Consider the following 24,082-nt stretch of genomic DNA (forward strand, 5'->3'; position numbering starts at 1 on the left):
ATCCCTGCAAGCTTGGCTTCTCATCGTGTGTAGTATTCATGCATGTGTAGTGGGAGCTGTGATCTTGCTTTGAAACTGGTTGCTGCTTTTTTCCAGCGTTGCCTTAGTTTCATTTGTCTAGAAGCCTTAACTGGATATAATGGTGATATCTGTTATCGCCTCTTAACTCCTATGAGCCCCCTTTATCTGACATGAGGTTGTCTCCTGGAGGTTTTAGTTGAATGAGGACCAGAGTTCCAGTTTTGCCTGTGAGAGAAGAAAGAACTTGCTCATCTTCTCCCGTTGGAACTGGAGAGGAGCATGAGCGACCAGTTAATGCAGTAGGACTTCAGCACCTCCTCCTTCACCACTGAAATCCTGCTGAGCTGAACAGCCACTTGTGATCTGCTCCAGTTCCTCTGCTTTTAGAGAGGAGCCTCTGCTTACAAGCTGCTTATAATCAAGGTATTTAGCTGAATGGACTTTAATATCTAGATTCAGGGCACTCTCCCTGCAGTTGTTGGAGCCCCATGACCCTTTTTAGAGGTGTGGACTCCCAAGCAGCCCAAGTTCCATTGGGGGTGAAAGCACATATGATTGTCTGGGATGTGACATTAGCTGGTTTAGCTGAAATATTAAACCTTGTCTACACTAGAGATTTCAGCCTTTGGTGGCTGCTGGCATAGATGTACCTTGCCACCCGCAGCATATGCAGACAAAGCTACTCTAAGCTGTGGTAAGCACTAGAAACCAAAGTAAGCTGCACAAAACATGCTTTGCCAATGTACTCTAGGGGTTTGTGCTGGTTCAGCTATCTTGGTGACTGTAATTGGGGTGTAGATAAGGCTTTGCTCTAGTAAAGCTTGCCCTGAAAGTTGTGGAACCAGAGCTGCATGAGTAAAGGTTTGTTTTGGGAGGAAGCTGTTAGGGGGTAGGGTTGGCAGGAGAAGGTAGTAGAGAGGGAGTAGTAGAAGGTAGGGTAGCGAGATCTGATCATAAAGGAATATTGCCTGTTAACACAGTTCCTGCTCGTCTTTTGTGATTCATGAAATTCTGTGTATATCCAGAGATCTGCTGCAGAAGTTCCATCTCCAAGACTTTGAGCTTGGGGAAAAGCTGATAGCGTCCATGCAGATCCTCTTTTGACCTCTTCAATGCTCATCATGGTACAGTCCCAGCTTGGGAACTTTGCAGTCTGCCCACTTATGACAGTCCATTGTTCCTACTCGTTTTTCTCCTGCTTCGTGCACACTGGTTCTGAAGGTCTTCTCCGGAAGACTCGCTCAGCCTCAAAGATGTTGTTGTTTCTTGGAACTAACTGTTGTCACAGCAATGGGCATCCCCAGCTGGAGTTACAGGAAAAGGCTTGCCAGTCTGCTGCAACACATCACTTTTGCAGTGAGCAGGTGATCAGGCCAGAGACAGTGTAACCAGATGTGATTAATACTGTTTGCATGCATGTGCTCGTTCACGCATAGCCACCTAGATTCGATATGCCTTCTGATAGGTGCTACAGATAGCCCTTAGAAGTCACCAGTTGTAGGCCAGGGCAAGGGCAGAGTTCGGAACATTATCTAGTGGCTAGTTCATGGGAGATATAAGATAAGAGTTGTCTTCCTAACTCTGCCACTGACTCGGTGTCTGACCTTTGGACAGCTCGCTTAACCTCTGCATCTGTAAAATGGCAATAGTGCAGACCTCATTGCAGTGGTCTCCGACTCAAGGAATATTTCCAACACACCTCTGACCAACATATTAACCCACAGAGACCTTCCTACCAACACTACAAAAAGAAGGATTCTGGGTGGACTCCTCCTGAAGGTTGAAACAGCAGACTGGACTTCTACATAGAGTGCTTCCGCCAACGTGCATAGGCTGAAATTGTGGAAAAGCAGCATCACTTGCCCCATAACCTCAGCCGTGCAGAACACAATGCCATCCACAGCCTCAGAAACAACTCTGAGATCATAATCAAAAAGGCTGACAAAGGAGGTGCTGTCGTCATCATGAATAGGTCGGAATATGAACAAGAGGCTACTAGGCAGCTCTCCAACACCACTTTCTACAAGCCATTACCCTCTGATCCCACTGAAGATTACCAAAAGAAACTACACCATTTGCTCAAGAAACTCCCTGAAAAAGCACAAGAACAAATCCGCACAGACACACTCCTAAAACCCCGACCTGGGGTATTCTATCTGCTACCCAAGATCCATAAACCTGGAAATCCTGGACGCTCCATCATCTCAGGCATTGGCACCCTGACAGCAGGATTGTCTGGCTATGTAGACTCCCTCCTCAGGCCCTTCGTTACCAGCACTCCCAGCTATCTTCGAGACACCACCGATTTCCTGAGGAAACTACAGTCCATTGGTGATCTTCCTAAAAACACCATCCTAGCCACTATGGATGTAGAAGCCCTCTACACCAACATTCCACACAAAGATGGACTACAAGCCGTCAGGAACAGTATCCCCGATAATGTCACGGCTAACCTGGTGGCTGAACTTTGTGACTTCGTCCTCACCCATAACTATTCCATATTTGGGGACAATATATACCTTCAAATCAGCGGCACTGTGATGGGTACCCTCATGGCCCCACAGTATGCCAACATTTTTATGGCTGACTTAGAACAACGCTTCCTCAGCTCTCGTCCCCTAATGCCCATACTCTACTTGCGCTACATTGATGACATCTTCATCATCTGGACCCATGGAAAAGAAGCCCTTGAGGAATTCCACCATGATTTCAACAATTTCCATCCCACCATCAACCTCAGCCTGGACCAGTCCACACAAGAGATCCACTTCCTGGACACTACGGTGCTAATACGCGATGGTCACATAAACCCTATATCGAAAACCTACTGACCGCTATTCCTACCTCCATGCCTCTAGCTTTCATCCAGATCATACCACTCGATCCATTGTCTACAGCCAAGCTCTACGGTATAACCGCATTTGCTCCAACCCCTCAGACAGAGACAAACACCTACAAGATCTCTCTCATGCATTCCTACAACTACAATACCCACCTGCTGAAGTGAAGAAACAGGTTGACAGAGCCAGAAGAGTACCCAGAAGTCACCTACTACAGGAGAGGCCCAACAAAGAAAATAACAGAACGCCACTAGCCATCACCTTCAGCCCCTAACTAAAACCTCTCCAACGCATCATCAGGGATCTACAACCTATCCTGAAGGACGACCCATCACTCTCACAGATCTTGGGAGACAGGCCAGTCCTTGCTTACAGACAGCCCCCCAACCTGAAGCAAATACTCACCAGCAACCACACACCACACAACAGAACCACTAACCCAGGAACCTATCCTTGCAAGAAAGCCCGTTGCCAACTGTGTCCACATATCTATTCAGGGGACACCATCATAGGGCCTAATCACATCAGCCACACTATCAGAGGCTTGTTCACCTGCACATCTACCAATGTGATATATGCCATCATGTGCCAGGAATGCCCCTCTGCCATGTACATTGGTCAAACTGGACAGTCTCTACGTAAAAGAATAAATGGACACAAATCAGACGTCAAGAATTATAACATTCAAAAACCAGTCGGAGAACACTTCAATCTGTCCGGTCACTCGATTACAGACCTGAGGGTGGCTATCCTTCAACAAAAAAACTTCAAAAACAGACTCCAACGAGAGACTGCTGAATTGGAATTAATTTGCAAACTGGATACAATTAACTTAGGCTTGAATAGAGACTGGGAATTAATGAGTCATTACACAAAGTAAAACTATTTTCCCATGTTATTTCTCCCCCCAGCCCACCCCCCACTGTTCCTCAGATGTTCTTGTTAACTGCTGGAAATAGCCTACCTTGCTTGTCACCATGAAAAGTTTTCCTCCTTTCCCACCCCCCTCCCCTCCGCTGCTGGTGATGGCTCACCTTAAGTGATCACTCTCCTTACAGTGTGTATGATAAAACCCATTGTTTCATGTTCTCTGTGTGTGTATATAAATCTCCCCACTGTATTTTCCACCAAATGCATCCGATGAAGTGAGCTGTAGCTCACAAAAGCTTATGCTCAAATAAATTTGTTAGCCTCTAAGGTGCTACAAGTACTCCTTTTCTTTTTTCATAAATAATCAGAAACTGATGTTTATAATAGCACCTTTCTTCCCAGAAATCATACTTAAACCTATACCAGAGGATCATTTCACCTACCACTGAAATGCTGTCACTGTTGGGAAAATCAGCAGCTGTTTAATGCTACCTAACACTTTAGGAAAGGAAAAATGCCATATACAAACTGAAACTGCAATGGAATTTTTAATACTACTATTGGGGAACTGTCTGTCCCTCCCCAGTATATCATAAGCTGAGAAGAACCACTGATTAGAACAAAAAGAAAAGGAGTACTTGTGGCACCTTAGAGACTAACAAATTTATTTGAGCATAAGCTTTCGTGAGCTACAGCTCACTTCATCAGATGCATTTACTGATTAGAACACTTACTCGTTTAACACACACATTCTCTGAGTGCTTTCACACTAGGAAAAAAAGTTTAGTTTTCTTACTATGTGTTAGCTAGGGAGGAGCCGTGGGTTTACCTCAATCCGTGAACATGTCTGAGAGCTACAATTACCTTGTCTTCGTTAGGCTTGTCCCATGTGTTACTTACCATGCATTGGCTAACGTGTGGTAGGAACACACTCTTCCCCTCCCCCCCCAATAAAGACAAGAGCTCAGTGGTGAATCTCCCAGTGTCTTGTAGAGTTTGCTCTTTGGCAGCAAACCAACGCAGCACATTAAGCTGAGCTGTCAGGATTTCTCCAAGGGCATAGGCATTCTTCACGTTTTCACCATCAAATTATACCTGACACTTCATTTAAAACCCATGTGTCAAACCTCATTACTGTAATGGAAGAATTGCACCAGGGCAATGATTTGAGTGTATTTAGATTGGCATTGGTTTATTTGGAGTTATCGCTAGACAAATCCTGGATTCCTAACTTGACTTTGCCACATCTGTGGACACTTGTAAAGATCCATTTGGCTAACATATCTGTGAATGACAGAAGAAGCAAATTCATAGTATTAAACTAGTTTGCTTAGTGTTGTGGGTTTATTTGTTATGGAGTGAAGGACATGTACTGACCTGCTGGCCATTGAAAAGATCAGAAACTTGTAACGTGTGTCTCAGCAGTTTGACACAGCCTAACTAGTTGACTGTCAAGAACTTCATTCATCCACTGAGTTTGCAAAATGTTTGTGGCGGATTAAGAGTTTGGAGCCAGGGTTTGCCGGGATGTCAGTTGGACACTGCCCTGGTTAATTTAACTGGCAGCAAAGATGTTAAAAGCCAAATACAGAAACCGCTTTTCTAAATGGCTTATGACTAAAGCTGCAAGCAGCAAATTACAGGGAAATTCCTAGAGTAAGGATAAAAGTAATGGAAAAGGCAGCTAAAAGTCAAAAGTCAGGCGGAGTTTCGTACATATAACATGTTTTTTCCATTTTGCATGCAGATAGTGAGAACAGTGCATGTGCTTTGATATAAGTTTGGTATGTAGCAGTTTCTTTTGAACTCATATTCATCTTTCTTTTCACTTACTGGGTAACTGCATGACCCCATTATCTCAACCCTCCCTAGATAATGGGTCACAGTCTACTGAACCAGTGTGTTGTCACAAAGCTCACGTTCTTTGGGCACAATCCAGTCAAGTGCTTTAGCACAAGCTTAATTTTAAGCAAGTGAGTAGTCCCATTGGTTTCATGTGCTTAAGTCCCTTGTTGGATGAGGGTCTTTGCTATGTTCTCATGTGATTTTCTATTTAACTGTTGAAAAATTGGAGAGGGTGCAGAAAAGAGCCACAAAAATTTGAGGGCTGGAGAAAATGCCTTACAGTGAGAGACTTAAAGAGCTCGATCTGTTTAACTTGTCAAAAAGAAGATTGAGAGATGACTTGATTACACTTAAAACTGCGAGTCTGTCACCGAGGTCATGGATTCCATGATTCTCTGGGACTTCTGCAGTGGCAGATTCAGGTGACCCCAGGACTAGCCACACGAGCTGGTGCTGTCTCAGGCCACCGTGCCCCTCCCCCACCCAGCAGCAGCAGGAGTTTTGGTATAGGAGGGGGCTCAGGGCTTAGGCAAGGGGTTAAGGTGCTGGGGTGGGGTAAGGGCTCTGGGCAGCGCTTACCTCGGTGGGGCCTCCCCGGAAGTGGCCAGCATCTCTGGCTCCTAGGCAGAGGCATGACCAGGCGGCTCTGCTTGCTGCCTCCGCTTGCAGGTGCCATCCCCACAGCTCCCATTGGATGCAGTTCCCGGCCAATGGGAGTTGTGGAGCAGACGCTTGGGGCAGCACGCAGCATGCAGAGCTCCCCGGGACATGCCGGCTGCTTCCAGGAGCTGGGTAGGGAGCCTGCCAGCACCTGCCTTCCCAATCAGCAGCAGCGGGGTTCCCGGACCACACACCCCCCCCAGCACCTGCGGTGGCCCTGGACCACCCTTCCCCCCCCCAGAGCACCCGCAGGGTCCTTGCCCCGCCCCCCAGCACCCAAGTTTTAGTCCGGGGTATATAATACAAGTCATAGACCAGTCACGGGTCATGAATTTTTGTTTACTGCCCATGACTTTTACTAAAAATACCCATGACTAAAACGTAGCCTTAATTATACTGCGTACACACCCTTGTGGGGAGAAAATACTGGGTACTGAAGGGCTCGTTAATCTAGCGGAGAAAGGCAAGACAAGCATTAATGGCTGGAAGCTGAAGCCAGACAAATTCAAATTAGAAATTAGGCACAGATTTTTAACAGTGAGGGTGACTGACAACCCAGGGATGTGGTGGATTCCCCATTTCTTGATGTCTTCCAATCAAGACTGGGTGCCTTTCTGGAAGAGAGGAGTTAGCCAAACACATGTTGTTGGGCTCAATATGGGGTAACTGGGTGAAACTGAACGGTGTGTGAGATACAGGAGATCAGATTAGATGATTTAATGGTCCTTTCTGGCCTGAAAATTCATAAATCTATGAATTTTGCAGATCTCCATGATGTTTGTTCAGCTGTAACATCCCATCCGTCTTTGTCTGTCAGTGTATTTATAAAGACATCCAGACACCATTGTATCTGGCTTCCCCCAGAATGGGATTATGTAATTAATATTAGGAAGGTGCTTTGGGATCCCCGGGTGGAAGATGATCTAGAAGGGCAAAGTGGCATGTAGTTTTATTTGAGCTTTGTGACTAAGCCAGGAAGAATTGCTAAATCTCATTTAATGTCATCTAAGGGAGAGACCTTGACTTTTTACTTCGCTGGTATAATAACCTCTCTTTTTTCATTCAGCCCAATGATCTACAGAGTACATTTGTACCGGTAATGTCCATTTCATGCCCGACAAATTCAGTGGGTTCTTTTTACAGTCCCTTTGGAATGTAAAAACCTTTCAGGACATAGTATTTGATTCAGGGACATTTTTTTTGTTTTAAAAAAATACATGTCCTTGAATCAAAAGACACCATTTTAGATCAAATTAGTCACTTGAGCTGGAGGAGAAATGTTTCCCCAAGATACTGTTAGCTTTCTCCAGGGTTTTATTTTTCCATCTAATCATATATGATGAATCCATTTCCCCAGCCCAGGGATGCAATGTATAAATTCAAAGTCAAAACTAGTATTGCCAGTGTAGTAGTAATAGCTGGCCCCTATGAACCATCACAACAGATGTCAGGAGATGGGAAGCACCTCTAGATTCTTAGTCCAAGGTCAAGGTAAACTTGGCTTAAAAAAAATCTTGTACTGTCCCCTGCAAGGCCAGCGAGCTCAGGCGCTGGAAGACCAGAGAGGAGAACGGGCAAGAAGGCTTCCAGGTGCCAGTACTGCTCTGGGGACTGTATATAAGAGCAACCCAGCCACTAGGATGAAGCATCTCCAGAGCTGCTCTGTGTGTCTGTTGATTTTTTGTATTGCTTTTCTTATCACTGCAGGTTTAATAACTTTCTATGCTCTATCAAACCCAGTGAGCAAAGCCTACTCCTAAAACCACCACCTCCTCCTCATAGTGCGAGATCCCTCTGCCCCCTAAATCAAGGACTGCAATGCTGTTAAATGGCAGCTTGTCAGGCAGGCGACCCACAGGGAACGACTCCAGGTGCAGGTTTAATTTGGGATCTTGGGTGAATGCATGTGCCACCATCATTCTGCTCTGCCGGGCAGTACCATTCATGTGTCCACATGTCAAGAGAACTGATAGGTCTCATTTTAGGTCTACCAACCTTGGTTGTGCCTGTCTAAACACAAATTACCAAGTTTACTTCAGATCCCTTGAAATTGTAGGGAAAATTGAGGTTTGGTGTCTGAAAATGCAAAATTTCTGGAGAGAGAGGGGGATATTTTTTAATTAATCTTCTAGGAACATACTATGAAGGAGTGATAGTTTAAAAAAAAAAAAACTAATTACTCAGTGTTGCCTTTGTTCTAAGGTAGACAGGTGGAAGGTGCAGGACTATCAGTTCTGGAGACTGAAGTCCTTCGTTTAATTACAGGACAGGTATAGCATGGGCAGCAGCAGTGCCAGTTTCCCCACATGGCCAATCATGCCTGTTTCCAGAGGGACAAACTCCATGGCATTCATTGTGGACCTTGTAGGCTCCCCACAAGGGTTCCAGCTGCTAGGGTGCATTGGTGATGTAGTTGCTCAGCCAGTAGGCCAGGGGTTCTCAAACTGAGGGTCAGGACCCCTCAGGGTTGTCACGAGGTGATTACATGGCAGGTCACGAGCTGTCAACAATGATCAACAGATGGCACTAAGCCGGATCCTGAACTGGTGTAAATAAGGACAGTTCCATTGAAGTCAAGAGATCTGGGTAAATAAGTTTTTAAATTACATCCAGCTTTGGCTGGATTTGAACTGGTGACCTAGAAGGTATTTATATCACTTTACCAGTTCTCTGAGCCCTCCGTTCCCCTGGCAGCAACTTTTTACTGTAACTGGAACAAGAGTTTAAATCAGTGGTTCTCAACCTATTTATCATTGTGTTACCTGGACCACAGGTTGAGAACCACAGTGTGCCCTCCCTCCCCAACCCCCCAGACTCCTATGCCTAGCACCTCCCGCCCAGAGACCCCTCCACAGAGTGGGGCCAGGAGTGGAGCCCTGGGCTGGGAAGCCAGGAATGCCACCCCCGCTGCGTGGCCTGGCAGCCTTTAGGACACGGCTGGGCTGCAGCTGTGCGCTAATTGAGTCGCATGCGGCCCGCCAGCCACGGGTTGAGAACCTCTGATTTAAATGGAGTGCACTAAAGCTAATCTGTTTATCCCACTGAAGCTACCAATTTCAGATACATTCAGCAGGATCCATTTCAATTTCTCAGTTGGCAATATTTGTGTTACGCAGTTCAGTAAGCTTACAGGAGAACAGCTGAATCAATAAACAGTGCGGGTCATTTCCTTAGAATGTATTGATTCACAAGCTGCTTGCATCTTAAACACTCCCAAATAAAAACTTTTGCCTCATTATAAACAATGTGCACAATCTGTATGAAATGCAAAAGCATTGTTAATGCAACATTGTTTGAACAGTTAAATATTTGAAAATCAGGAAATTTAAAGGTTTAAGCAGAATGCACAATGTGAACTCTGCCTTCTTGCAAATATGCAGTGGTGGTGTAGCGATGTTGGTCTGAAGATATTAGAGAGACAAGGCAGGTGATGTAACGTCTTTTACTGGACCACCTTCTGTTGGTGAGAGAGACAAGCTTTCGAGCATACACAGAGCTCTACCTGAGGGCTGAAGCCTCATGAAAGGATTTGCTGGCTTGCAAATTCAAACCAGTTTTAAAAATTCTTTAGAGCTGGGTCAAACCCCAGATCCCAACAGCCTCCCACTTTGGGGAACAGAAGAGCTGGATACAAACTTTGCATCTTGCCCTTCTCTCGATGCTCAGTGGAACGAACCCCCCAGATCTGAATAGCCTTTAACGTTGTGGATGCTAGAAAATCTGGATCTAATGTATGCCCACCTTCCAAGCAATGGAAGGACTTGGCTGCATTTGGTAAAGGCCCCGTCAATGAGGTCTTGGAGCAGTTCCCTAGCTGGAAGTTCAGCCCTGCCACCTTCCAGCTGCTGGGAAGAGAAAGGTTGTTGAGATTTTTACAGGGATGCTCTTGGATTCTCTTCTGGGGCCTTTGTCTTTCACATCAGTCCCTGGTTAGTAGGTCTGATGAGTGTGAAGTTCCACCCATTCCTTGCTTATAGAAAGGAGAAGAAACTTCTCTCTCTCACTCTGCCTCGTGCTGCTCTTCCTCCCTTTTTTCTTCATCTGTCCATTGCCTACTTAGCTTGTAAGCGCCTCAGGGCAAAAACGTTGTCTGTAAAATACCTAACACACACTTGATGCTACAGAGATGATAATTTAAAGAATGTTTCACTGTGTCCCAATTCACTGTGGTCTCAATCTAATTCCCACTAAAGTCAATGAAAAGACTTCTGTAGGCTTGACGGGATGAGGCTTTATAATGATGATAAATTCCATTGTATGTGGGAGACACACAATGTGTCAGTGCACTCTCCTCCCCACCAAAATTATATTGGCAGTGTTGTTAGTTACTTAGACACAATTGATGCAAGTAAAGAGCTGCAGAGAGGAAGAAAATATTCTTTAAGAAGTCACCTATGGCCAGAATTTTCTTACGAGATATGATGAGGGGAACTGATGCATATTGCAAAAATGCAGCATGACATCCATTAGGGAAAATGAAACCCATTTTGTATTGTTGAATAGACGTATGGAATGATGAATAGCTCCCAACTGAATACAAGGCTGTAATTTACTGGAGAGGCTCTCAACAATGTTAGAAACTGAGAAACCTCCTCTCCAGCCACTTTTACAATAGCTGCACAATCCTGACACTGACTTAAGTCTTTAGCAATCCATTGAGAGCTGGTGTGCAAGGCAAACAAAGCTGTTAGAATGCAAACAGGAAGGAGTCTGCAGCATGGAGGAGGAAGGAAGCTTACTGAAGCATTTGCATTCACATAATAAAGTTGTAACCCTGTAAATACAATAATCCATCGGATGATAAATTATAACCGGGCTGGAAATGGGAGTTAATAGCTCTCAATTAAACTGACAGAATGATTGTTTTTCTCTGCAGCCGCTCCGTCCTTCCTTTATCTCATTTTTCTGAACAACTGACTGCATAGCTCGGGCTTTTCTCTGCATGTAATTTTATTGAGTCTCTTCCATGACTGCAGTCCTTCGTGCCGAATTCCGTTAAAGCAAGGGCTCTGACGCGATTAGGTGACCCCCTCAGCAGCAGGGAAGTGTCAACTGACAGTTTCATCCTGGAACATCCACTTGCTCCTGTCATCCTAAAATGCTGGCTCTCCTCTGAGATGTGACTCTGTTCAAGTGGTATCTTGTGCATGTGCAGAGTTATGTTGTCTTACCCCTGCGACTAAAATACATTTTTGCTCCTGCTGTCCCTGCAGAGCCAATCCAGCTAAGGGAGACCGAGCTGGACTCTTCTCCTCCTTGTGCATCATCAACAGAATTGTTTGCTCAGGACAGTTAGAGGGCCAGTCAGTGATGCTGCAAAGGACATGTTTCAGTCCTTCCTGTCACCCAGAGCCACACCCAGGGGTCATCCTTGACTTCTCTCCCTCTCTTGCTCCACACACCCAGGCCACCACCACTTCTTCCTCAGTAACATTTCTAGAATTGCCCTTTTTATCCCAGACCACACGGCTCCAACTCTTGTCCAGGTCCTTGTGGTCCCCCATTGTGACTACGGCAGTCTCCTACTCTCTGGCCTTGCTGACGCCCAATACACTTATCCTCTTTGTTATGACCACGTCAGCCCCCTTTTGCAATCTTCCCTCAGCTCCTTGTTTCCACTGCATCATGTTCAAACCCTAAACCGTTCACCGCCTGCCTCTCTTGCTTATCAGTTCTTTTTTCTTACCAAGCCACCGCACCAGTGACCAAGCCATCCTCTAACACCCAACTGTCCATTTCTGCCATGCTGCTCCCTATGCTTGGAACACCCTCTCTGGCTTGGTCTAAAACCACTACCTTCCTCCAGACCCACCTCAACTGTGATTCAAGTAGGAAACTGCTATCTGATGTAGTCCCCTGATAGAAGACTGCTTGGTGATCTCATCTGTTGTATCAGTTTAACTAGGACTGAAATAAACACAAGTACTATCATAATTTTTTCACTTCTCCACCTTGGGGAAAAAAAATGCATCTTCCCATATTGTGTGTCTGTTTGTGGTTGGTATTCTCCAATGTGAACTAATTGAATAGGCAGCCCTTCTGTTGTATGAATGCCGCCCGCGCAGCTGTGGCCTTGATACACTTCAGCTTATAGTTGCGTAATTTGTTCACTCTCTGCAATAAATTGTTTGTGCTTTTGATGGATCTTTCATGAAATATTTTAATGCATTCCCGGTGAATGTTCTTATTTTTTTTTTCAGTCACTATTAACAAAAGAGAGCAGTAACTCTGGCTTTACATGGGACTTTAATCTCACCAGCTGTCACACAGATCCCTGATACAAATATTTTCCACTGTTAATGGTTTCAGTGTGGTTTTTTTATATGATCAAATGTAATCTTATTTAATTGAGTTTGATTGCCACATTGCTGTATTCTTTTCATCAAGTTGCAGACTTTTTAAAAAAAAAAAAAAGCCTGGGGAGATCGTTTAGAGGAGAGCAACAGAAATGATTAAAGGGCTGGAGAGCTTTATCTAGGAGGAAAGACATAAAAGAACTGAATTTGGTATAGCTTGACTAGGCTAGGGGTCAATAAAGAAGTCTTGGAGGCGGGGTCATATTTGAAAGTGTAATCAACCAGGAAGCGGGAGGACTTTAATATGGTTTCAGGGGTGTATGCTAGGAGTAATGAGATAAATATAAGAAAGGGAAATTTTAGGATGAATATGTGGAGAAACTTCCTGAAAATGAGATGTATTTGATTTGATCCTCTTACAGGGAAGTGATGGATGCTTCATCCCACAGTATGCTTAAGATCAGACTGGACAAAGCACTGGAAAATACATGGCAAGATCAGTCCTTCACTAGCCAGGGTATAGCCTAGCTGTCCTCGCAGACCTTTTTCTCATCTCTAATTTCAGTCATTCTGTTACTTTAATAGATGATCAGGAAATTTACAGGAAACAATGAGTAAAATGTTGGGCTCAGTATAATGATTCTGAGTAACAACATTGGGGCCCGAACCTCAGCTGATGTAAATTAGCTCCATCTGACTTCAGGAGAGTTAATCTGATTTACTGATGTGGTCCTGGATGTGGAGTAACTCCAGTGACCAAATGAGACAGGTTGGAATCTTTAATTCAAGGAGCTGGAATTCACTGAATTCAGTGTGGGAGCAGAAACCTTAGTTTGTCAGGTACTAGAGCCAAACGGCAGTATAGAAACATGGCCTTACAACTGCAGGTGCTGGGGTAGCTTGCCCCTGTCTCTAAAGCTTTGTTATGTCAGTCTGGCGAGCGCCTAGCTATAATTGTTGTGTGTTTGTTAGGTTGTCCGCACAGAAAAGAACAGTCTGAACAACAGGTTCCTGCCATGGGATGAGATCGAGACAGAGGCCATTCTGTCTATCGACGACGACGCCCACCTTCGCCATGACGAGATCATGTTTGGGTTCCGGTGAGTGAAGTAAAGTCTGTGCATGTGCGGTTGGTTGGGGTCTGGAGGACCGGGCCATATACAATTGAGCCTTGTTCCATTCAGATCCAGACTCTGAAGTGTAGTTAAAGCCAGGAACTGGAGTCAGGAGAAGTACGATTCTATTCCTGATTTCCTTGGTCATTTCGACTAGAGTTTTGAAACTTGGATGTCTAAAGTTAGCCACTTAAAATTAATTTATAGCGCTTAAATAATGGGCCTGGTTTTCAGGAGTGCTGAGCACCTGCAGCTCTCATTGCTTTCAGTAGGTATTGCCATTGTTCACTGCTTTGGAAAAATCAGGCACTCTCATTTCAAAATATTAGCCTTCACCTTTTTGAGGGCAGTTTCCGCATCTCTAATACGGCGACAGTCATATTTCCATATCTCAGAGGGATGCTGCGGGCTTAATGATTAATCATAAAGTGCTTGGAGATCGCTGAGTGAAAGGTGCTATAAATACAAAATCTGTATTATTCTTAGACTGAAAAACAATGTTAAAAGAACTTTAATGGGATTACAAAGTCAAGCACACAAATGTCAGGAAATGCCACAATTAAGGTTGCCTGTGCAATTATTATAATTACAAGATCACATACTGCTTTTTCCACAAGAAAAGGTCACCACAATTTTTTAACATGGACAAAATCACATATTTTTTTCCTAGTCCTGTTCTCAGAAACTGCTGAACCATTCTAGAGGAAAGTTTCAGCCCAGATAGTTTGGCAAAGTTATAAGCAACTGAAAACAGTGTCTTATAATGGGAAGTGTTGGGTAGTCTTAAAAACATCTGGTGCTACCAGCCCTACCCATCATTACTGTTATCATCACTTATTAAGCATTTAGACCTGACCAAAACCCCCTAAATTAAAATACTTCTAAATAACTGACTTAATGTGCCTGAATGAGTTAAGTTTAAGGTTCTTGCACAGTCATGAACGGTTACATTAAAGATTTCATTTGGGTGGTTCAGGGGGTGAGAACAGGGTAGATAGCCTTTTGCTCCTATGCTGCTGTGTCAAATCCAGCTCAAGTAGGTAGCGACAAAAGCTGGTGCAAACTGATGGCTGTTCAGCAGCCTCTGTGAAGTGAGTGGATGGTCTATCCTGTTCCAAGGTGTTCACATCTCTGACACCCCCTCCAGATTGTCCCCCTCATTGACAAAGTCAGTAGAGTTCCCAGATTGAATGGACCAAGGGACTTAAACTCTCCCTCCCATTCTTAGAGGGTAGCCTGTCCAGGTGTGGGGCTAAGTTCCCTGTAAGCCGCGCAGCAGCCTACTTAGCACCGCTCAGGGAACCCATCCAGTTGGGACCTGCCAGGGGAGGGGTGGCCCAAACGCAGCCCCGGCCCAGACCTGTTGGAGGATGGATGGCCCGGACCTGCCACTGCCAGGGGTGCGGCGCCCCTCCCTTGGACCGAACCCAGACCTGCCACAGCTGGGGTGTATGGGGGGTGCCTCTCCCCCAGCCCCAGCCTCAGAGCTGCCACAGCAGGGAGAGGCACCTCTCCCCATCCAGCCCAGGTGCTGCTGCGGGGAGCCCTCTCTCCCTGCTGTAGTCCTGGAGCACCCTCCTGCACTCCAAGCCCTTCATCCCCAGGCCCATCCCAGAGCCCTCATACCCCTGCACCTCTGCCCCAGCCCTGATCCCCTCTGCCATATCCCCAGCCAGAGCCCTCACCCCCTGCACCCCAACCCTCTGCTCCAGCCCTGAGCTCCTTCCCATACGCTGAACCCCTTGGCCCCACCCCATGAACTTTGTTATGTGCACCAAAATGAAGGTGGTGTGTCACACATCACATCCATATTGGTGCACATAACAGAATTCATTCCACACATGGGTGGGAAAAATTAGAGGGAACACTGGTGTGGGTGTGTCTGTTGTTGACATTAGCGGCACCTATCTAATGTGGTCCGTAGGGGGCGGCAGCATAAAGATGGGCAGTCCCCCTGGGACCTGGTTCCATGTAGGTGCTGATGGGGAAGCAGGGCCTATGCAGTGAGTTGAATGGATTACCCGCCGGCTGCAGAAGGATGGCAGCTTCAATTATGGAAGCCTGAAGTAGCATGTGGGTGGCAGGGGCGGCATCGCCTTGTTTGTGCTGCTCTCAGTGGCCGTGGGATTGTCAGTTTGACATATTGCCCTGACTCAGGGAACGTGTCCTTCACTGCCAGGCGCTGCCGGCAGTCCTCCTGAATCTCTCCCATGACAGCGTGACCCTGCAGATCTCTTCTGTCTCTAGCACGTTGGCGGGGGCTGTATTAACTTTCACAGAACATCCTGTCTTCAGCATGTCGTTGTTATTGTCCCCGTCCCTCTCCCGCTTCAGCATCTAAACTTCCATCCGCTCTGCACTTGCAGAGGGTTTCCTGGGTGCAGAGGCAGGCGACTGGGGTGAAGTAGTGAACTGGGGCCTGGGGAAAGGGAGCGAGGCCAATCTCTGTTCCAGCCGCTGATGGAATCTGGCTGTCAGAGCGGCTGTGGAAGCAGGTTCTAATTGAGTCTGAGCTGCCATCGGGGAAGGCTCTGGGGCTGCTCCTTCAACTCCTACAGCTAAAGAGCTCGTAAATAGGTGCCGAGAAGTGTGTTCCCAGGGCGGGGGCTGACACAGCAGGCTAATGATGCCACTACGCAAACTTGTGTCACTCACTTGGTTCTTGGTTCCTGTGGCCAATAGGGGTTGCAGTCTGCACAGTGGCCTCTCTGCACTAATCCAAGAGCTCAGTCAGCAAGCGGAAGAGGGGAAAGGAGTCAGGTCTTCTCTGTCACTGCGGTGTGTTGGCCTGGTGGTTGGGAGGCAGGTAAAAGGGGAAGCCAGGACTCCTAGGTAGAGGTTTGTTTGGGACTAATTTTTAGGCCCCAACCAAACTCAAGCCCAGCTGACCTGAAAGGGTCAAGTCGTTTTCCAGCCAACCCTGACTCTTCACCCCGCGCGAGTCAGCACTGCCGCTTCCTGCCAGGGGTGGGGTCAGCTCTCTTCCTGCTGCCCTGGGGTTGGCTCGGCAGTGGCTGCATGCCCTGCGTCTGCCATCCACTGCCCTCTGCTGTGCTGCGGCATGAGGCACCCTGACTCCTCGGCACACTCACTCTGCAGTGCATGCCGCGCAGCAAGGTGGCGGTGGCCAGCAGGAGTGGGGATCACGCAGCCACTGCCACACCAATCCCATGAGAGCAAGCCCTCAAGGGTCCGGTTGCTTTCCCAGACCCAACAGTTGTAGTCGGATCCTAGCAGGTTTGGGTCAGGTTTCAGGGCTCTAGTCTTAGGTTCTGTTCCAAACTCTGCCACTGACTTGCTGGGTGACCTTGGGTAACTCACTTTCCCTCACCTTGTCTTGTTTTCCCTAGCTGTAAAACAGGGGTGATGCTCCAGTTATAACCCCTCAAAGGAATAAATGTTAGACAGTTGTCTAAAGCCAAGGAATCCTTGACTTCCAGGGCTTGACTCCTGCTTGGGGGAAAAGCACCCCAGTAATGCAGAAGTAGGAATAACTTAATAAGGACAGGAATAGTTCCTGCTCCAGCTATTAAAACTAAGTCATGTCGGATTAATAAAAACCTGCAAAAATAACTGCATGGTGGAAGAATGGTGACCAGGAAGGTGCTGACAGCTTTAATTATTCATGTTCTCATTACCAGGTTATATTGGATTTCCATTAATTTAATTAGCAATGTCTACAGTTAAAGTATCTTTGCTTCTTACTGTACTGGTAAATGTAACGAATGCCCAAGAGGTGTTGGCAGTGTCTCTGTTAGCACTTCTGCTATTGCCCTGCAGCAGTGATCTCTGTAACACCTATCCTGAGAGGAGAATATTCCGGGGGTGGGAACAGTTGTACAATACACAGTGGCAGAAAATTACCATGTGTGGCCACGCTTCGCTCCTAGGATGAAGGGAAAGCCCCTTTCTGCATTCAACAGAGACACGTTCTATTTAGATGAGAAGCACCAAGTTCCAGTTTGCAATATGTAATTTAGACACTAACCATTAACTAGACAAGATCAAATGATCTGAAAAGAGCCAAGCTGCCCTGCAGCATAAAGCCAGGCTTAGTTCCCAGGTTAGACCTCGCACGCTGATGTTTTTCTTAATTATTCTTGACAGTTTTCCAATAATCCAGAGAGATTCCTCCTGGAGGGGAGAGAGATTCAAATGAGAATGGAATATTAAGTGCTTGCTTTCTCATATGTGACCGTCACCATTTAAACACATAAGAGGCTCAATCATGACCCCTCTTATGTGGCTGTGCAAGGGAGAAAGGCGGTGTGAAGAGGCCCCTTCCTTCCCTGCAGGGAGAACCCACATGGCCAGAGGGGAGGAGTGGAGAGCAGATCCTGCCAGGCTGTTATGCCTGCTCCTGCACAGCTGCGTGGGGGTAAAGCTCCAATTTCTGTGACGATAAATAATAATACTTAGCTGTTGTGCAGCACCTCCCATCTGCTAATATCCTGGTGTTTTACAAACACCAGTGACTTTAGCCTCCCCCCATCCCCTGGAGAGAGGTCAGCGTTACCCTCACTAGACAGATGAGGAAGCTGAGACATGGGGTGACCTGTTCAAGTTCACACAGGGGGGTCTGTAGCAGAGCCGGGAACAGAACTCAGAATCTAGACTCCCGGCCTGTGTCTCAACTACACACACACACGTGACCCTGTCCCTCTCAGGGGAAAACATTTAGGAACAAAAGTAGCTGAAATGTTGATTTTATTTAATTTTTCATCCTTAGTTGATGAAACATCTTGAAGTGAGTGATCTATGTTATGGTGTGGGCTTGGTAGCAAACAAAACCATTTCTGGTTTCAGAGTAGCAGCCGTGAACCGGCTTTTCCTTGCTCATAACTTTCTGCACATTTCATTTGGGTTTTTGTTTTCCGTGCTTCAGAAGATACTTGGAGTGGTTGTTTTTTGTTTAGAAGTCTGTGGAAAATCCCCTGAGTAATTTACAAGTTAGGTGAGGTGGAAAAAATATTCTTTCCATATGAAAAACCAAACCAAACCAGCCTCTTGCCGTGCTTGAAAAGGGCTGGACTGAGAAGCTTGCTGGTACTGGAGAGCGTCCATGACTGAGCTTGGAAAAGTTGGTTGGATGATGATAAACTTGTATGTGATTGAAAGATCAGTTTTGAATTAGCTCAGAGTACAGCCAGTACAGTTATGTGTTAGACGTTCTTTCTAAAGCACTTTGAGGTCCTTGGGACAAAAGGAATTTTCGCCAGGGCCCCTGTCTGTGGAGTTTGCTCCTTGTAGTGTATCACCAGTGTTTCTTTAGCATTTAGAGCTGAATCTGGCAGGCAGGAGCCTTGGCATTCTGTTTCCAGCCCTACTATGTGATCTCAGGCATGTTTCTTAGGATGGGATTTCCAAAAAACGCTCAATATTACATAACTCTGTTCCCACTGCAGTCAGTGCTAAAACTCCCATCAACTCCAATGGGAGCAGAGTTAGACTGATGCTGCTTGTCCTTGAAAATTCCACGCTTAACCTCTGAATGCATCAGTTTTTGAATCTGTAAAATGGGGATAATGGGTGAACTCTTGGCCTAACTGGAGTTTTGCCATTGACTGTGGTGGGGCCAGGATTTTGCCGAGTGCCTGTTTCATGCGGTTGTTTTATGGCCTGGGGATCCTTGGCTGACCATCCATACTTTCATTATTAGGTAGAGCTACACTACAGATTCTTTTCACAGTTTGAGTGTGCTGTGGTCTTGCCCCACTGAAGTTCTGTCTTTACATTTGCAGAGTCTGGAGAGAGGCAAGGGACCGCATTGTTGGATTCCCTGGGCGATACCATGCGTGGGACATCCCGCATCAATCCTGGCTCTATAACTCGAACTACTCTTGTGAACTGTCCATGGTGCTGACTGGTGCTGCCTTCTTTCATAAGGTAAGAGCAAGTGGTCCGAGAGAACCCAGTCTCAGTACTCCTTGGCCAGCTCTCAGCTTTGCTTTTCCGTTTTAGAGTAGCCTGAGTTTTCGATTAAAAAACTAGTGCCAGAATTGACCATTCCTTCTCTTGCATCTCTGATTCTCAACATAAGCTTCATTAATCACCGCAAACGGAAACCCTGACGAGGAAAGGTTAATATACATGTCCCAAGAGATGCGGCTTATTTGAGGAGAGATGCATAGAATGGCTCTGAGCTGAGGGAGAGAGACTGAGCATGTGGCCAATTCAGTTGCAGCAATTCTCTTAGATGCTGTGATGCCAGCCATCAAAGTGTTCAGGTCTTCTCTGGGTTGGTTTAGTGATTTGTTATTGCACTGCCCTGCCATGCAGGAGTCTGGGTTCATATGCCCAGCCCTGGATTGTTGCTCCCAGTCCTTAGGAACCTGAGGAATGTCCATAAAGGCTCACTGCTGTGACACCAACAATAGCTTACACACCTGTGTACTTAGCACCCTTCACAATGGAACCACAAAGCATTTCACTAATGAAAATCTAAGGTTCAAAGCTAGGGGAGTTGGGCTTCTAAATCTCATTGGTTTTAATGGGACTTAGGATTCCAAATCCCTCAGGCAGCTTGGAAATCACAGCCCCAGGTTCTCCCAGCGAAGAACAGCTAAAATTAGCAGCAACCCTATTTTGGGATCTAATTTTATGCATACCGAGTGTGGCAAGGGGTAACAGGGTCACCACAGAAACTCTGGCTCCTGTGGTTACCAGATGTAAAAGAATCCTGAAGTGGGCTCAGAAGCTAGAAAGGTGATGGTTAAGTTGATTTGTATCTGAGGCTACTGTTATAAAAAGAGGGGAATTGGGGACAGATGCAGAGAGCTCCATCAGGTGTTCAGAGCCTTCTTCCTTCCTCCCCGCCTGGGGAAGGCAGTGGAGAACAAAGAGACTATTCGTATCCTTTTGGGACAATGGGGGGCTAGATCTTTAAAGGGCTCATCCTGTACCATCATCCGTTGTTGGGAAGGGACCAAGATGCAGCAGAAACATTGTGTAGACTGACCAGCAAGATTTGTGGTGGCCATGTGTGTCCAGATTGCAATGGAGTGGAATCCCAGGAGCTGCAGGTCTGTAATGGCAGCCATGGAGTGGCTTCGCTGCTACTCTGTGAGTGAGTGAAGCAGAACTTCTCTTGGAGATAAATCCTACCCCCAGCATTGTTCTGGGGATCCTTTCCATTGACTTCAATGGGCTTTGGGTCAGGCACATAGTTAGTATGTCACTAGCTGTTTTGGGTCTGTTTTACTGTTGAATGTTTGTTTGTTTCAGTACTATGCCTACCTGTATTCTTACGTGATGCCACAAGCCATCCGTGACATGGTAGACGAATACATCAACTGTGAGGATATTGCCATGAACTTTCTAGTCTCTCACATCACAAGGAAACCACCCATCAAGGTAAAGCAGTAGATGGGAACCTCGTACAGTGCTTCTGATTTCAGGAGAAATAGTTATTTATTCTGATCTGTTAGAAATGCACCTATCTTAGCTCTCAGAGTAGCAGCCGTATTAGTCTGTATTCGCAAAAAGAAAAGGAGTACTTGTGGCACCTTAGAGACTAACAAATTTATTAGAGCATAAGCTTTCGTGAGCTACAGCTCACTTCATCGGATGCATTTGGTGGAAAAAACAGAGGGGAGATTGATATACACACAGAGAGAACATGAAACAATGGGTTTATCATACACACTGTAAGGAGAGTGATCACTTAAGATAAGCCATCACCAGCAGCAGGGGGGGGGAAAGGAGGAAAACCTTTCATGGTGACAAGCAAGGTAGGCTATTTCCAGCAGTTAACAAGAATATCTGAGGAACAGTGGGGGGTGGGGGGGAGAAATAACATGGGGAATTAGTTTTACTTTGTGTAATGATTCATCCATTCCCAGTCTCTATTCAAGCCTAAATTAATTGTATCCAGTTTGCAAATTAATTCCAATTCAGCCGTCTCTCTCTGGAGTCTGTTTTTGAAGCTTTTTTGTTGAAGGATAGCCACTCTTAGGTCTGTAATCGAGTGACCAGAGAGATTGAAATGTTCTCCAACTGGTTTTTGAATGTTATAGTTCTTGACGTCTGATTTGTGTCCATTCATTCTTTTACGTAGAGACTGTCCAGTTTGGCCAATGTACATGGCAGAGGGGCATTGCTGGCACATGATGGCATATATCACATTGGTAGATGCGCAGGTGAACGAGCCTCTGATAGTGTGGCTGATGTGATTAGGCCCTATGATGGTGTCCCCTGAATAGATATGTGGACAGAGTTGGCAACGGGCTTTGTTGCAAGGATAGGTTCCTGGGTTAGTGGTTCTGTTGTGTGGTGTGTGGTTGCTGGTGAGTATTTGCTTCAGATTGGGGGGCTGTCTGTAAGCAAGGACTGGCCTGTCTCCCAAGATCTGTGAGAGTGATGGGTCGTCCTTCAGGATAGGTTGTAGATCCTTGATGATGCGTTGGAGAGGTTTTAGTTGGGGGCTGAAGGTGATGGCTAGTGGCGTTCTGTTATTTTCTTTGTTGGGCCTGTCCTGCAGTAGGTGCTTGTTAACTGCTGGAAATAGCCTACCTTGCTTGTCACCATGAAAGGTTTTCCTCCTTTCCCCCCCGCCCCCGCTGCTGGTGATGGCTTATCTTAAGTGATCACTCTCCTTACAGTGTGTATGATAAACCCATTGTTTCATGTTCTCTCTGTGTGTGTATATCAATCTCCCCTCTGTTTTTTCCACCAATGCATCCGATGAAGTGAGCTGTAGCTCATGAAAGCTTATGCTCTAATAAATTTGTTAGTCTCTAAGATGCCTCAAGTACTCCTTTTCTTTTATCTTAGCTCTGTGCACCTGGGCTCACAGACTAATGTATCCAATAGTGAGAGTGAGACGACTAGCCCCAAGAGACTTTCCACTGAATAAGGGAAACCCAGTTTGGATGCACCTTGCAGCACGCAGTAGGGGTAGTCAAACGGGCTGGAACAGGTCAGTGAGAAGCCACACCTCAAGTCCCCTAGATCTGGGGGATTGTTTGCATGTCTCCCCGCTGCTCTCACTGTAGAAACAGTTTGTCTCTGAGACCGGCAGGACCCAGACCAGGGAGGGCTAAAGGGATCAGAGTCAATAGCTTTAGTCCACTTGCTTCCCGAAAGGCTCGATAAGTGATCTTGCATCTTCCTTTAATTTACAGGCACAAGCAGGGGATGCAATTCCTTGTTGTTGTTAGGGTCTGTAGAGTCCTCTAGCACTTTTAGGCCCATTTCTGCACCAAGCGCTGTATGTTCTGTCATCACAGGCCATCTGCTGTGGAGCGTGTCTCTGCGGAGCCTCTGATGCTGCTATATGTCTCATTCTACTATAAACTGGAGATCCTAGGGTCTAGCTTTGCACTCGGGTGGAGAGAGGTAATGAGGCTATTGGGACCTGATTCCACTGTAGCACAGTCCCAGAAAACAATGGGCTCTGCCCCTTGTGTAAAGATGTTGTTGGATGTCCAAATGGAGACATATTAAAGGGGACTGATTTTCAGAGGGGAGGGTACTCAGCACTTTCTGAAAATCGATGTTTCATGATATCTCAGGTTGAGCACCCCAAAACAGAGGCACTCAGGATCACTAATTCCTCCTGAAAAAGTAGGCATGTGTCTGCAGTCCCCAAAGGAACAGGGCCTACCCCGGAGAGTGTCCATAGAATCATAGAATATCAGGGATGGAAGGGACCTCAAGAGGTGATCTAGTCCAACCCCCTGCTCAAAGCAGGACCAATCCCCAACTAAATCATCCCAGCCAGGGCTTTGTCAAGCCTGACCTTAAAAAATTCTAAGGAAGGAGATTCCACCACCTCCCTAGGTAACGCATTCCAGTGCTTCACCACCCTCCTAGTGAAAAAGTTTTTCCTAATATCCAACCTAAACCTCCCGAACTGCAACTTGAGACCATTACTCCTTGTTCTGTCATCTGCTACCACTGAGAACAGTCTAGATCCATCCTCTTTGGAACACAGGTAGTTGAAAGCAGCTATCAAATCCCCCCTCATTCTTCTCTTCCGCAGACTAAATAATCCCAGTTCCCTCAGCCTCTCCTCATAAGTCATGTGTTCCAGTCCCCTAATCATTTTTGTTGCCCTTCACTGGACGTTTTCCACATCCTTCTTGTAGTGTGGGGCCCAAAACTGGACACAGTACTTCAGATGAGGCCTCACCAATGTCGAATAGAGGGGAACGATCACGTCCCTGGATCTGCTGGCAATGCCTCTACTTATACCTCCCAAAATGCCATTGGCCTTCTTGGCAACAAGGACACACTGTTGACTCATATCCAGTTTCTCGTCCACTGTAACCCCTAGGTCCTTTTCTGCTGCTGAGCCATTCGGTCCCTAGTCTGTAGCTGTGCATGGGATTCTTCCATCCATCTCTGTTCAGCCATCCGTCTTCCTTAAGGTTCAGTACTGGCACCTATCATCATAGTATCTCGGCATCTTAACGCAATGAATGATGGCAAGGAA

At 46.2% G+C, this 24,082-nt stretch overlaps 1 protein-coding gene across 3 annotated transcripts in view; it reads left to right on the top strand.

Moving 5' to 3' along the window:
- The window catches only part of EXTL3 (exostosin like glycosyltransferase 3), a 242,058-nt gene that overhangs the window by 206,138 nt on the left and 11,838 nt on the right, over window positions 1-24,082 (top strand). For all 3 annotated transcript variants that reach the window (XM_038394993.2, XM_038395005.2, XM_038394995.2), the window contains 3 exons: window positions 13,505-13,632; window positions 19,389-19,533; window positions 20,872-21,000. In XM_038394993.2, the coding sequence (XP_038250921.1) occupies window positions 13,505-13,632; window positions 19,389-19,533; window positions 20,872-21,000 (402 nt within the window). The remainder of the gene's footprint in view (window positions 1-13,504; window positions 13,633-19,388; window positions 19,534-20,871; window positions 21,001-24,082) is intronic.

This window comes from Dermochelys coriacea, chromosome 3 (assembly GCF_009764565.3).
Source record: "Dermochelys coriacea isolate rDerCor1 chromosome 3, rDerCor1.pri.v4, whole genome shotgun sequence".
NCBI lineage: Eukaryota > Metazoa > Chordata > Testudines > Dermochelyidae > Dermochelys > Dermochelys coriacea.